Below are 15,307 nucleotides of genomic sequence, written 5' to 3'. Positions count from 1 at the left end.
AAAGAGAGTAGTCCAGTATGCAGGCTGAATCCTTAGTGCATGTTCAAATATATTGTTACTGTAAATACTGATTTTTGGGCTCTGTAGCTGTTCATTTAGGTTTGCAAGTGAGTAAATCCCTGGACTATGTGTATGGTGTGCTGTCATGTTTCTGAAGAAAGTGGTGTAAAATAGTTTGAGTTACCACATATTTATCTTATAATCTGCAAAGAACTCATCTGAGCCCTTATTCTTACCTACTCTTCACCCTTTTTCTGCTTTTTTTGTTACTGAACAATAAACCTTCTTCACATTCTCACTTTTCTGCATCTCTGCTCCGCTGGAGTGATAATAAAAAGGAAAATACTACTTTCAAAACAAGGGACAAAACAAGGAAAGAGATTGTTCATCTCTGATTAAAATATTTCCTTCAAGCATAAATAATTTTTAATGTATTCTGCAATACTTCTTTATTTCCAGGGTTCTAAATTTTAATTTCTGTTAGTTATCTTATATAATTGGTATTTCTTTAAATTCCAATTTATAATTCATGGGGATTTTTTAAAATTCCTTTGCAGTAGTTCATATCGTTGTCTTAAAACAACAGATTGCTAATCACACTGTGCAGCCATTTTGAAATCGGTGTAGTGAGAGTGGTGTGAAGATAATTGGCTAATCATGGGATTCATTGTCCAGAATTTGCTGGTTTGGTGGAATTTGGGATCCTGTGAAAAGTTCAGGTGGCATAATGTTAAGTAACGCTGGGATCCTTTTTGACGTCTGGTTGAACCCAGCTTCCCAAAGTGTAGAGGTGGTCTCTTTCCTTCAGACTTTCATCTTTTGAAGTTGTTCCTTTGTATACAAATAAAAATGCAGAGCACATGCACATGACTTGGAAGTTCAGGATCCCCTTTTTCTTCTGAGGTAGTGTTTGAGTCTGTGACCATATCCTAGGTTTTTGTTCCTTACCCTGGAGACTTGGCTGTTCTGGAACGTTAGGTCTTTCTTCCTTGCCTTGTTCCTCCTTAGAAGTTACCACAGACCTCAGGAGCTTCTGCTGTAGAAAATTAGTCAAAATCAATAATACTTGAGGCAGTTAATATTTTCTAAACAAAAAAAAAAAGCTAAATAATAAATATAAAGTGTGATTAATGGAATTCTTCTGGGTTTAAGTTCCCCAAATCTCCTTAAGTTTTTTCTATTAATTCTTTAATCTTAATGTATCTCTCATCCATAATCTATAGTGCAACTAATTATAACCTGAGAAGTCCCTCAATCCTCTTGGATCATAAATTGCACAAAATCTTCTGGTCCCAGCAGAAGTTACATATTCCTCCCAAAAAGTTACATACATCTCCGCTATGAGGTACTAAGGAAGATGCGGACCTTGTAGAGTTAGCCAGACACTGACATGCTCAGGCTTTGACAACCTGTGTAGGAAATTATTTTGTCAGCTGAAGACAAGTAACAGAGTCCTGTGAGAAGCTGTGACCTATTTAATGAAAGATCTATTAAACTAATGCCTTAGACATGCGTCAAAATTTCACTTGTGGGCCGCTAGTGGAAGCAGGCTGCAGCTATGGAGAGGCAGGAGCCTACGGATTAGGAAATGTGCTGAAAAATTCGTCTTCTATTACATTGAAGAGAAATTGGAGGCTGTCATTATTTCTTAGAGGAAGCTGTATCACTACAAGTTACTTTCCTAAACCTTTATGCTGCTACTATCTATAGTAGATTTTTTTTTTTTTACAGTATATATTTCCCCTAAAATACTTGAGAAAAACAAAAATAACTTGCACAGAGGGGAAAAAATAGCCTATGCAAGAATGGTGGACTTGAGATAATTACAGCTGTTCAGATAAATTTGGTATCTAGATTACATACTCATCTGGTGATAATGCTTGACATTGGAACAGTGACAAAAATACTAACTCCCAGACAATAGCATTGTGTATTCCTTTGTTCTGTTTATATGTAAAAGAATTTACCCCAGAACTTTTAAATAAATGGCATTTGATAAAATATTCTGGAATCTAAAGATGCTCTAAAAGAAGTGCATGAGTAGATACTTATTTCATATATATGGATAGCCTAGCTGATAACTCATGGTTTCTGCTTCTGTTTCTTTAGGCTAGCTTTATTCATGAAGATATTGAAAGTGCAATCAGTGACAGCAAAAGTGGGAAACAAAAGAAGAGACTTGAAACACTGAGGTAAAAACCTAACTTCTTGGCAGTATATAGGTTTATCAAATAGTGTTAAAGCATTCAGAAACTCTCCAAGTCTGCCAGCTGTCTTCTGCTGGTTTTTGCTAGTTAAAAATCTACTTCCAAAACCATGTGTAGAAACCTTGCTTTAATAATTATTGATGTTTTTTCAATTTATAGCATCACTCTTACCTTTCCTGATTCTACCTTAGTGATGGGAACAGCTGACATCAATGCCAGACGCCAGAGAATAGCATTGTGTGTCTCAATTCTGCATATGGGTCAAGCAGAATGTAAATTAAAAACATGAATGCTCCATAACTCCAAATAAACAAGATTATGTTAAAAGGGTTTGGGATCTAAAGATGTTAAATGAAATAGCAACTGTGGATAGAATAATCTTCCTGCCTGCTTGTTCAGTGATGCTGAAGACTCCTTGTTTCCCTGGTAATGAAGGCTTCTCTGCCAGCTGGAAAATGTAGGGGGAAAAGAGTCTGTCGGGTTCATAGAAGTTTAATACAGAAATGAAAGTTAACTGACTGAGGCATAGAAACAAGGGCACGCATATATTAGATAATGAATGATAATGGTGGTAGCTTGTTGAAAAGTTAGTATGTAACTAATATACTGATAATATATCCCAATAACACTTAGTTTTATGGTTCAGATAGAGAAGTCTTTGCTGGACCAAAAATCATTAAGTAAAAACGTCACCATTACATGAATGAGTTTGTAACAGTCTTAGCTACCTGTTAAATTCTGAAAAATTATGAACTTTTCCCAGAGTAATGGATACTCCTATAAAAACAAAACAAAACTGGAACGGTGTCTGACTTTATCTGAGGGTTTAAAGTAAATGGGTAGACTTTACTGTTTGTGGGACTAACAAACAGGTATAAGCACAAAGAGGCAGTCGAGGACCCAAACACATTGGATGTGAATGGGAAACTAAGTGGGATTAATTTAATTCTAATTAAATTGGGAGATATAATTGGGAAAAGAATGTAGGTCAGTACATCTGATGGAAAAATAATCTGAGATATCAGTCTCTGAGGGCTTATGAAGTGAAGAGGTCATGAGTGCATGGCAGCTTACCGCCGGTTACTTGCTGGTGTACAATGTGCATGCTGGCATTCGGTCATAGGGAGAGACCCTCGTGCCTGACATTGTGTTATTGGGTTGCTGCAACGTTATTGTCAAGTAAAAGTGTGGGACATGCAGAGAAGAGTGCTTGGGAGACTGAAAGAAGGAAAGGTGAAGGAAATATTTTATTGTTCAGTGTTCAAAGACCATATAAGGGTTGACATTTTGTGTTGCTGAATGTGGCGGCATTATAAAGAGATGAATTTAAGGTGAAGATTTTGCTTTTACGTAAGGGCAGGGGGAAGGGATGGGATGTGTGTGTGTATGGCAGGAGTTGGGATTTTTTTGTCTGTTGGTATCAAGCTGTAGAATGACTTTGAAGATCTCTTTCCTTATGGTATTTAAAAACTACATTAGGAACTGGAAAACTGCAGATGGGAACACTGCAGGTATACTTGTATCAAGACAGGTTGCAAAAAGGAAAATCAGCCAGTACATTTAATTGGTTGTGCTGGTAGGGTTTTAAGAAACAGGTGATTGACAACCTATCAAATTTAGGGACTAGATGCTCAACTTGTGATCGCTAAAATGTAGCTTCTAATGAAAACTTTCACACAAAATGGAAGTCCAGCCAGTAGTCTGCATATGGTGATAAAAATTCCTCCTACTAAATCCAAGCCACTGAATTTACCTGTGTAAACTGGCAGATCTCTAGACGTCATGTTCTCTGACACTGCTTGGAGATTTACCATGTGGGTAAAAAAACGTGCAAAAAAGATTTGCTAGCTCCATCATGGAGTGGGTTTCCTAATTGCACTCAACATATTTACACATCATGGTCTTGAGTACTGCTTACTTGGCAAGCTCATAGTATGTTCAAGAACAGAAGAGGTCCTTGTGAAATCTCCTTGTCTTCTCTGATTAAGCACTAGAAAATACAGTGTTTTTTCTTCAAGTGTCACTTGTGGGCTTTCTGTTTTTCCTCTAGAATGATATCCAAAGCTGACAGTGCCATTCCGCCACCGCCGCAGGCGCCTGCCCCTGTACCACCAGGGACCATCACCCAGGTGGATGTGAGAAGCCGTGTGGCAGCGTGGTCTGCGTGGGCTGCTGAGCAGGGCGAGTGTGAGTATTCTGGGAGCCCACCACCGCGCAGTGCAGTGGCAAGCAGTTGTTCTGGGCAGTACGTTTGCGTGATGCAAAAATAATTTGGAAAGACCACTTTCATAAAGACTACAGTAATTGAATCCAGATACAGAAATAGTTGTACAAGGTCACCCATCTGTCTGCACTGAGAGCAGACAGGAATATTCTCCTGGTATAGTTTGAAATGCCCCAAGCCACCATTGCCTCATCTGCGGAATAAGACCTGACTGTCATAATCTGACTTGTCATTTAGTTGCACTTGTCTGTTTTCTGAATTTCTGTTCAGAGCTGCTTTTACTTGTGTTTAGCTGGGTGGGGGTATGGGCAACTGATTTTAACCTGGGCTTTTTTGTGAACATCGTAATGGTCACAGCAACCACACAGTCATAACTCCAGTAATTTAGTGATTCTCTCTCAGTAACATGGAGAGTGTAGGTCAGATATTTTTGAAAATTAAAAACTATAATCATGGATTAAAATGTGACTAGAGATCAGCCTTATTTATTTGTTGTAGGTTCATCTTTATAATGGCTTGTATGGCTAAACTAGTTCTTTCTGTTGTTGTTACTGGGTTTTTTTTTTCTTTTTTGTTTGTTGTTTTCTTTTTTTCTTTTAAGCCTTAATCGAGGAATGCTGTAGCATTTCTAATGGGTTTGGTTTTTTTTGTTCGGTGGCAGGGTTTTTTCTTGTTTTTGTTTTGGCCCACCCTCCTCCCCCCCATCTCTTATGGGAACAGTTTTATATGTATCAGATTTCTTTGAAGAAAAATGTTCTTTGAAACAATAAAAAACATTGTTGTTTGAAACAGTAAAATAGACTGTAATAAGGTGAAATTGAGACCTTTACTTGGTTGGTTAGTTGTTTTTTTCTGTTGTTCGTTTGTTTTTTGATTAATAGATACTATGATTTGAGAATCAGAAGTCATTAACCATGGAGTCTTTTTATTATTCTTGATTTATTAAACTGTATCACTCAACAAAGTACATGACTATGCAAATAAAACAATTAAAAATGTTCAGAGAAATCTGTAATGATTTAATTTATTTATCTGCAATATTATATCTATCTTGAGGAAAAGCTAGTTTGTTCTTCTGCTTGACTTCTCACTTCAGAAAAGTTTCATTAGTTTGTCAGGAGTCTTGCCAGACCACCTGTGGATCTGAGTTCCTGCAGTTCCTTTTATTCCACTGGTGGATCTTTTCTAGTATGTATTTTCTCAAATCCCGCCTGTTAAAAAATGCAATGTTATATTTAGTGTGACCTTAAAGTACAGAACTTATGATTTCTCAGAATATTAACCCTTGTTGTTTTTCAGTAAAAGTTACTGACTTTATCCATTGTTATTTAGAAATACCAGTTCTATCACATCATTACCTCCCATTTCTATGTTGCCAGACTTTGTACTCCTTTTTGCTAATTATTTTTTACATTAAATTGTCTTTGAAGTCATGGCTACACTTGTAATTGCTTGCTTCTGCTGGAGTAGCTTTCAGCATATTTTGCAAAATAGGATGATGTCTCATTATGTTGTATTTGTAAACTGCCATTTCTGCAGTAAATTTTTATTTAGAACCTGGCTAACCACACTTCTGTGGTTAACTTCATTCATTCAGCTGAGCTGACTGAAAGCATACACCTAAGATTCTTGTGAGACTTGAAAAGGGCCAGGCAAGATTTTCAGGTTGTGTGGAGTCCTTGCAAAGTGAATGGTACAAACAGTTTTGTCCATCTTCTTCTTACAGTAGTATGGTTTAAAACATAAGCTGTATAGGAAGTTTTAATTACTATTTCCACGTATATAGATGTCTTATTCTCTTCTCTTCTGCAGTTGAAAAACAGAGGCAATACCACGATCATGAAGAAACAACAGAGATGATAGCAGCCCGGATTGACAGAGATGTTGTAAGTGAGAAACTACAAGTGATATTGTTTAATGTCTGTGAAATTTTGCAGCTCTACTTCATGGAAAGCCTTTTTCCACATGAGCAATTCAGTTCTGCAGGAAAGATTTCCAGGCAGCCTATGTTTGGGTGGTAGACCTAAAAATGAATAGGTGGTAGTTCTTTCTCGTACTTTTTTCTCCTTAAAAAAAAAGGGAGGCGAAGGGGGAGACTGAATGTTGTTATAAAATTCTCTGCTATGAAGAACTAGAAACACTAATAGTAATTTTGTCTGGAAGACCAAATTCAGCAGACTTTGTAAGGATAAATACTTCCATCAATTTAGTGGGACTTAGACATGTGCAATATCTGGAAAATAAGCATATGGTCATTTCTGAAGACAGTTGGACTATATGTATTTGCATAACCTAAACTTTTCTTTCCTATAAGCAACTACATTGGGCAGGTCCTATGATGTATGCAATATCAAATATTTCCCCATTTGTCAGTTGTAAATTTCTACTTTTCCACTCTGCCCTTAGCAACATTGGAGGATCTTGAGGAGAGCATGTTGGGGCCTGCTGAATCGGTGTATGTGATTTTTTCACCAGGGGCTCATTCATTCTCCTGCTTTTGCTGTTTGAAAACAATTCTTCAAAGAGCACTTTTCTATAAAACTACATTCTGACATTTAACAAATAGCTTAATACTTAGTACTAAAGGATTAAGTACTAAGTAGTTACGAAGTATTATGTATATGTATTACGAAGTTACACTGTTTAGGAAAATTCTATCTGTTCAAATAACTAGAATGTTTTTCATGTGTGGTGAGAGAAAATGTAATGTTTGAACAAGTTGTGTAATTGCAATCTGAATTTAATAATCTTGTTGCACATGTTCTAAAACTTCCAGTAGCCCTAAGTTTTTAAAAATCTGAGACGTAAAATATTCTACAGGCATGTAAAGTTAAGAATATAATGAATCTAAATATGGAAAGTTCTAGCATGAAATTTGTTCTGAGGAAGCTGTTGGAAGCTGTCAGAGTGTGGTCATTTGAATTTCTGGAGAATTTCTGCTATAGATTCATAAAGAAACTGTTATTTTCATTTCTCCCATAGCAAATTCTGAACCATATCTTGGATGACATTGAGTATTTTGTTACCAAACTTCAAAAAGCTGCTGAAGCTTTTACTGAACTTTCGAAGAGGAAGAAAGCGAAGAAAAGTAAAAAGAAAGGACCTGGAGGTAGGAGTTCTTGCTGTACACATTTCTGTTTCTCTAAGTGTCACTGAAGTAGCTAGCAATTGTGTCCTTTTATGTTGTTTTTTTCATTAATGTAGTAGTTTTCTTTCACTTTGAGCACAAAAAACCCTGTGCAGTATTTTCTTAGTGGGAAACCTATGAAAATCATGAGTTTGAAGTTGATGGGGAGTGTCTAGTAAGAGAATTGACCACAGAGTATGCTCATTGTCATGGTTCTATATTTACAAAATTCTGCAAGTTTCCAAATTTATAATGTATTTATGTGTTTATTGGTAATATTTATAGAAATTATATACCATAAAAACAGATCTGTAAAAATCTAATTTTGTTCACCAGAGGGAGTTCTTACTCTCCGTGCAAAACCACCACCTCCAGATGAATTTGTTGACTGCTTCCAAAAATTCAAGCATGGCTTCAATCTTCTGGTAAGTAACTGCCAGTGGATATGGTGATGTGAGGCATGTGATAATGCTTTTTTCCTGGGACAGCTGATGTTAAGTGTAACACGATCTTTGTTTTCCCTACCACTACAAAGTAATCTGAGTGTTGGTTTTGCTGCATTGGTTTTCTTATGTCTTATTCCACTAGTAAGAAGCGAAGAACTAAAATTGTGGTGGAAGGTGGAGAGGAGGAGGAATAATCAGTAACATGATGGATTTTCTTGGTCATTAATTTTAAGTTGGGTTTTCTTGGAGGGTCCTGCTTTTCCAGAGGGTGTGGATACTTTGTTATTGGTGCCCCTGAGAGAGGTGGGTGTCAAAAAGATCATATTGTCTTCTGCCTCACTTTCATGGTGCCTTGTCCATTTAAGACCTTGTGGGTCTTAAATGCCCTGCTGCTGCCAGCCAGTCAGAGGTGGTCATGCCTTCCAGGGAATTGTAAATCTGAATCTGTGTTATCCTGGTCTCCACTGCTCTTTCAGAAGGAGCAAACCCACAAGCATCCTCTTGAAGAATGCTGATATACCTGGATATGTAATCTTATTTGGTCCTTGGCTGGCACACAGGAAGGTAGCTCAGCAGATACTTGACTGGTCTTGGACTTCCATCATTTCCTTCTCCATCCTAGGTTGAACTGAGGCAAGAGCAGGGCATCTCTGGCCTAGGTTTCCTTCGAGCTTTGGGATACTGCTCCTCTACTTCTCTACTCAGTGACTAGATGAGCATATTTCTGTTTCAGCATCTTTGTGTTTCTTCTTTTTTGGGTTCCTTAAATCCTTCTATTTGAAATTCATGAAAGAATTTCAAGGAATGTCTGTAGGGCTCACAGGTCTGTTCCATGCTTGCCAGCATCGCCAGCTGTGGCCTTAATTTAGTTCTATTTAGCTGTGCCCATCAGACTCTCTGTGCTTGTTGCTATCATTACATGGGACCTTTCTGGCCTCTCAGAATGCTCCATCTGACAGATTGATTCTCAACAAGCAGAGATGCCAATTCAGGAGCTTTCTGCTGGCATCTCCTCTTCTGCAAGTGCTATTAAAGGAAGGCAGCAAGTGGGACACCTTCAAAGCATTTACTTTCAGATGCTGACTGTCCCTTCCAATTGCTGTGGAAGCTGTGCCAATGGGGAAAATCATTCTTGCATTTACTGAGTCAAATCAGGTTTTTTTCCTCCCTCTTGGGGAGTGCACTCTGATTGCAGGGCTATAGGAGGTATTTAGAAATGTTAAGAATATATATTTTTTAACCCCTATATTGAATGCTGTGATTCTGACCTTAAAGGATTGCTGTTTTGGAGGGATGAATATCTTAGAACATGCTGATCCTCCTCAGTGCTTGTAATGTGGTTCTTTTTTCCCCCATTCTTACTTCTTACTATGTTCTGCATTTAAATTAGTTTTTCACCCAAGAGCAACATATGCATCTTTAATCTTCATCTTCTGTGCAGGAGAAGAGGCAGTTCTTGGTTTGGTGCTCAGCAGCATCTAGGACCTGGTTTCTAATGTTGCTCTTGAAGAGCTACATGCTTGTAATAGTTTACTTCGGCATCATTGCATGAGCCACGAAAGCCTGAAATTTCACTTTTCCATGTCAGACATGGAGAACTGTATAAAATGAAGAATCTATTTTAAAAATAAAAGGAGTAGCTAGAAGAATAAAATCTTTGTCGGTAGAATGGAAACTATTTTAAAACACAATGCCAGAAGCTTCTCGAAAATGCTTTCCATCTGTCAAAAAAGCCCTTTAGAAAGACCAAAAGTGAGCTATTATGACTGAAGAACAATGTTAGGAAGCTATTAGAAGTAAAAACACATCCTTCTCCTTTCTTCATTTGCGGGTGCATTCTGGAAGGCTAGATGTAAAAGTAGGTTGAGGCTAGCCAAAAGCAGTCTGAGGAACAGACGGCAAGATGTGATAAAAACTACTATAACTTTTTAAAACACATTCTGGTGTACTTGTTTCTTCTGGAGCCTGCAGGGCGAATGGGTGATCAGTAGATAAAAGAAATCCTCCAAGAAGGTGTATCAGAAAGTGTATGATTTTTTAGTGTGTATGTTTACTTTGAAAAGCTTGATAGTGCACAAAATGTTCATGAAAACCATTTTTCATGGGGGGGGGCACAAGAGATGATCTGTTTCAAATTGAAGAAGTGGTAGTAGGTTAAAGAACAGCAAATCAGAATAGCAAGTTACAGGCAGATGACTAGAAACCTTGTTTGAATGGGCATTCGAGTGTTCTGGCAAATGGGGAGTGTAGAGTCTACAAATGTTGAAATATCTCATGACAGCAGATAAAGTGACAGATGAAATTCAATATTGATAGATACGGTAGTCATGGAAAGGTGGGGAAAAATCTAATAGATAAAATAAATCAGAGCAAAATCTTGGTGTTTGGTGTTATACAGATTTCTGTGAAAATATTATCCTTTTTCAATGGTGATGAATCAAACAAATGTTAAGAACTATTAGGGGACGAAAAAATAGAGAAAATTAACAAATAAAGAACATCAATATTGCCGATATGTTCCCTAACCTATTTTGTTCCCAGTGTAGCAAAATTGAGGAAAGTACAGGGAGGAGAATGCTTGAAAGAATTACTTTAGCTTAAAAAAGACCAAAGAGAGGAATAATGTAATAAATCTGTAAATGGTTATGAAAATCACTGGAAAAAGCAAGTAGAGAATGGTTGCTTGGTTTTCATTTGGAAGGGAACTACAGAATACTAATGAAACCAAGAGGCAGGAAATTTCCAAAGGAGATGCTTCTTTACAAAGTATATGATCCAGTCATGGAACTTCTTGTTTTGCACAGTAGGTGCTAAAGATATGCATGGGTTCAAAAGCAATTGGATGAATGAGCACTTGCACTTAGTGGATGTTGTAGACACTGGGCTTAGGTGGACCTCTGGCCTGAGCAGCAATCGCCATTATGTGAACTAATTATCGTTATAAAAGTTAAATGTCTTCTAAAATGTATCATTTTTCCATTCCTTTAGGCCAAATTAAAGTTCCATATCCAGAACCCTAGTGCAGCTGAACTGGTTCATTTTCTCTTTACCCCACTACATATGGTAAGGCTTTATAATTTTCTCAGTGTCTTCCTTCAGAACTCTTCTGTTTATATGCTCTACAACCTTTTCAATGATAACAAGATTGAAATGTCGTGTCCCTTGAAAATAACTACAGAGAAATGTATGTATCTTGTGATGAGGTTCTCTTTAAAAAATAATATATATCCTTTTCTGCATATATTCCTTTTATTAAATATATTTAATTAATTCATCTTTAGCTTTGTGTGTGTACAGTTTGCCATTATAATGTTTAATTAACAATAAAATATTGAGATACTTTGCATAATGCAGGAGGAGAGTTGAAATCATAGACATACGTCTATTTAATGGAAGTATGTGTAGTTTTGATCAGAAGAGCAAGAATAACATTGCCAAAAGTGAGTCTAATTATAAAATGGTGACCAAATATGAGTTCTTCTGCAATAAATGGTTTAGGTAAGCTGTAGGACATTAAGACACATTGTTAGCTTCTCAGAGTTTTTTGAGGGGGTGTTTTTGCAAGTGATAAATGTTCCCTAGCAGCACTGTAGGTAACTTCCATTCACGTTGCTTCCTCACTGACAATGTGTATTTTTTTTGTATTATTTTAATACCTGCATTTAGGTGGTGCAGACAACAGGAGGTCCAGAGCTTGCTGGTACAGTACTCAGCCCCCTCTTAACAAAAGATACGATAGACTTCCTACGATATACTGTCACCAGTGAGGAAGGACAGTTATGGATGTCATTGGGTGACACATGGACCAAAGCCAGGTGAGAAAAAGCCTTTGCATATTTTAGAGATGATCCCTCAACTCAGGTTTATTTTGACACAATTTTAGCCAGGTTACCAACCCCCAAAAAACTCAGTATTAATTTGCTGGGCTTTCGTCTCTTCAGAACTGTTCTTTGAAGTTTTTGAAAGGATGTCTTTAGCCTCAGTGAGATTTGGGAGTGGTTTGATTTTATGAGTTTCAAGGTGGGAGAAAATGCAGATAGAAATGTTTGTTTTGTCCGTGGTATCAAGAATTACTTAGGTAAACAGAGCACACAAAAGAAACATCTTAAATTAGCAAAGTGTATTTAATCCTAATCTGTGGTAGGTAAGTACATATGGTGATGATTAAGTAGCTTGGCTGGAAATGTATAATGTATTTTAAGTTTATTCATCTCTGCTCTTAGATTTCAAGTTGGAACATAAACATCTACCAAGTGGATTTCTTTAATTAATTAACTGATTAATTAAAAAGTAGTTGAGTGTTTTGCTGGAAACGAAGGCTGCATGGAAGGCTTTAGAGCATGTGGGAAAGTGATGTAAAGGTCTTTCCCTTCCTTGATCTCACTCTGCTGCAGGACCAGGAATGTCCAAATTCATCCTTTTGGTTTATCATTTGGCCTGCTACTACAAAATGAGCTGGAAACAGGAATTGTAGCTCCTTGTGAGAGAGCTTACCTAATCCAAATACCATTTGCTTGTCTTTACCTGCTCCAAGCTGTGCTGGCTTCACAGAAGCTTGTGATGGGACTGGCAGTAGAAAATGCCTTACAGTGTGGGAGCCCTGCGCAGGGAAAACAGATCACTGGATAAAGTAATGGGCTCTTGTCTTGGGAACTACCATCATCGTTTCTTTAGTCTTTCCTGATAAAAAGTTTAATGGAAAGAGAAGTAGGTCGTGTTGGGCAGTGAAGAATTAAGTTGGTTGATCTGTGCAGATAAGAAATGATGATCTGATTATCTCTGTATCCAGAGGCATGCTGTGGTGTGGTGTAGCTAGAGAGGTGAATGATAAAACTCAAGGGTTACTGACCTAGTTCAGGCCTGCTAATGGGCTAGTAGTTGCTGACTGCTCCTGCAACTTGTGTGACTGGCAGTATTTGTTCCTTTAATTTTAAGCAGTGTTAATGAGACTGTTAAAAGACTGTAATGTACATTCCTATTTTTTCTTCCACTGTGAAGATACAGTCTGCTATGTACAGTGCAAAGCCAGAGCATGAAAGCTTTAAATTTAGGTATTTTGTATTACAATAGGGGATGTTAATGAAGCTCTGAAAAGTAATACAGTATTTTATAGAGGTCAATCTGGACAATAAAACAGCAAATGTGATGATAATTCTTGTATCTTGGAGTATGTAGAGTTGGGGTTTTTGTCAGTAAAAGCTCTTGCTTAACTTTTTTGTTTAGTGTAACTAGGCCCCCTAAGCTTCCATGCTCTGTACCTGCTTTCAGGCTTTCTTATAGAGCAGGCTGTTCCTTTGAAACCGTTTGTCTGGCGCTTCCACACAAATAGAGCATTGCAGTATTTTTCCCTTTTTAACAGTTAAATCCTAGATTTATTTGTGATTGAGTCCTCTATTACTCATCCTTTGCTACAAGACAGATATTTGTTGTGTTTTACCACTGGCACATCCTTACAGCAGGAGCAGTTTCTTCCTGCAGGGAGCACAGTTGTGGTCAGTAAATGTTTTTTTCCAGTTTTTCTGTGTTCTAACACAATTCTACCTGTACTTTAATCCCAACCTTTTCTCTATGCTAATAAAAATTCTAAAGCATTTTGGTTTTCAGGAAAACCTATTAAATCATTATTTGTGTGGCCCTTGATACAGATGTCTTATTTACTTTTCATACAGAACGGATTGGCCCAAAGACCATTTTATTCCACCTTATGTTCCCCGTTTCCGAAATGGTTGGGAACCGCCTTTGCTGAACTTCATGGGAGCTCCAAATGAGCAAGAACTCAATCAGTTGGCTGAGTCTGTGGCAAATGTTGCAGAGCAACAGCGGAAGCAAGAAATGAAAAGACTGTCAACTGAGGTAGGTTACCTGCAACAGCGTTTTGTAAATCAGCTGAAGTCTGCACCAACTGCTTCCTTCGTAAAGAAAACATTCTGTGGCATTGTTGGAGTAACCGTGCTCTGATGCCTCCTACATCAGTGAAGTTCATTTCATTTATATTAAAGTTATACAAAGCCAAAACCTGTTCAGCCACCAAAAACACAGTTAGGAAATTCCCTGTACTTCAATTTTTGTGAAAATTTGAAGAATATATGTGGGTTTTGTTGTTTGGGGTTTTTTTAATTCACAGGAAAAGCTATTGCCTTTATATACTTATAAAAGTTTTCATTTTGAAAGCTTTTTGTGGTTAGGATGATGTAAGTTTTAATTTAAAATTTGAATTTATTTTTGTATGCTAGTTTTAGTTTAAATTAAGTATTAGTTAGTCCAAGATCCCCTGTTAGCAGCTGTGGTATGAAGTGCACCTAAGAATTTTGTAGGTTCGGTCCCCAGTCTTCCCTATCTTCCTTGAGTACATGTTAACACCATCATACTGGATTTTATTTTAACTTTATAATATATATATATATTATCTGTTAGTGAAAAAATGCATATATGGAAGAAGATTCAAGGGAAGGATTATTGGCTTTTAAGGGACAGTGTTCTCTTGTGGAGCAATTCTCCTATTGGAGACAACAAAGCTTCTGCAGCAGAAGTTTATCAAAACTGCCTATAGAAAGCTTGTCACAATAAAACTTTGTTTTCATGAAAATATCTGTTAGTAAAAAAAAAAAAGTCTACTTAGCTATAAAGAAAAACAAACTGGGTAAAAAGTCTGCCAAACGAAGAATAACACGGTACATATTTGATTACTTAAAACACTGTTTGGCTTCATGCCTAACAAGATAGACAAGAATAAATGTGCCAAAACTAAGTTATTGCCAGTGATTCATTGTGATCAAAAAAGCATTTAGTAAAGCTAACGGGCACAATAATGTGAAATTTAACTGTTGCCATTGGTGTCATCTCCCAGAAAGTCTCATCAAACATTGTCTCAGAGTTTCACTGCTGTATATTTCCATGCAGGGTTTTTGTTGTTGTTGTTCTTTGCATTAAGCTCCTTCCTAAATAATAACACAAAAAAAAAAAAAGTAAAGGAAAATTAGTGTTGAAATGAGAGCACCATTGATTTTTCTCTTCTGATGATGTAATTTATTATTTATTGTTATTGATAAGTTGAAACAAATTTTTGGGGGGAGAATATATTGAGGTAAGTTGGTTGCTTGTGTCTCAGGAATTTGATTTAATTCTTTTTCATCGTGGTAATGTTGGTTGGATTGGTAGTTGTTTGTGCCAACTTAGCCTCTTTATTTTTCTTTTGATGAATAAGACAAAAATAATATATCCCAGTTCACTTGAAGGTATGTGTGTGTGTGCCTGTTACCTGGGGAACCTGATGGATTTGGTGATCTTAAAGGTCTTTTCTAAC

The 15,307-nt window shown here is 37.0% G+C and overlaps 1 protein-coding gene across 1 annotated transcript in view; it reads left to right on the top strand.

Annotated features, from left to right (window-relative positions):
• EPS8 (epidermal growth factor receptor pathway substrate 8) overlaps positions 1 to 15,307 on the top strand; it is a 53,341-nt gene that overhangs the window by 14,284 nt on the left and 23,750 nt on the right. The window contains exons 6-13 of the mRNA XM_010017151.1: positions 2,110 to 2,192; positions 4,258 to 4,394; positions 6,244 to 6,317; positions 7,414 to 7,540; positions 7,895 to 7,983; positions 10,993 to 11,067; positions 11,671 to 11,819; positions 13,674 to 13,857. Coding sequence (XP_010015453.1) covers positions 2,110 to 2,192; positions 4,258 to 4,394; positions 6,244 to 6,317; positions 7,414 to 7,540; positions 7,895 to 7,983; positions 10,993 to 11,067; positions 11,671 to 11,819; positions 13,674 to 13,857 — 918 coding nt within the window. The remainder of the gene's footprint in view (positions 1 to 2,109; positions 2,193 to 4,257; positions 4,395 to 6,243; positions 6,318 to 7,413; positions 7,541 to 7,894; positions 7,984 to 10,992; positions 11,068 to 11,670; positions 11,820 to 13,673; positions 13,858 to 15,307) is intronic.

The sequence above is a fragment of the Nestor notabilis genome, unplaced genomic scaffold (assembly GCF_000696875.1).
Source record: "Nestor notabilis isolate BGI_N333 unplaced genomic scaffold, ASM69687v1 scaffold4286, whole genome shotgun sequence".
Classification (NCBI taxonomy): Eukaryota; Metazoa; Chordata; class Aves; order Psittaciformes; family Psittacidae; genus Nestor; species Nestor notabilis.
This window is presented reverse-complemented; position numbering and strand designations above follow the sequence as displayed.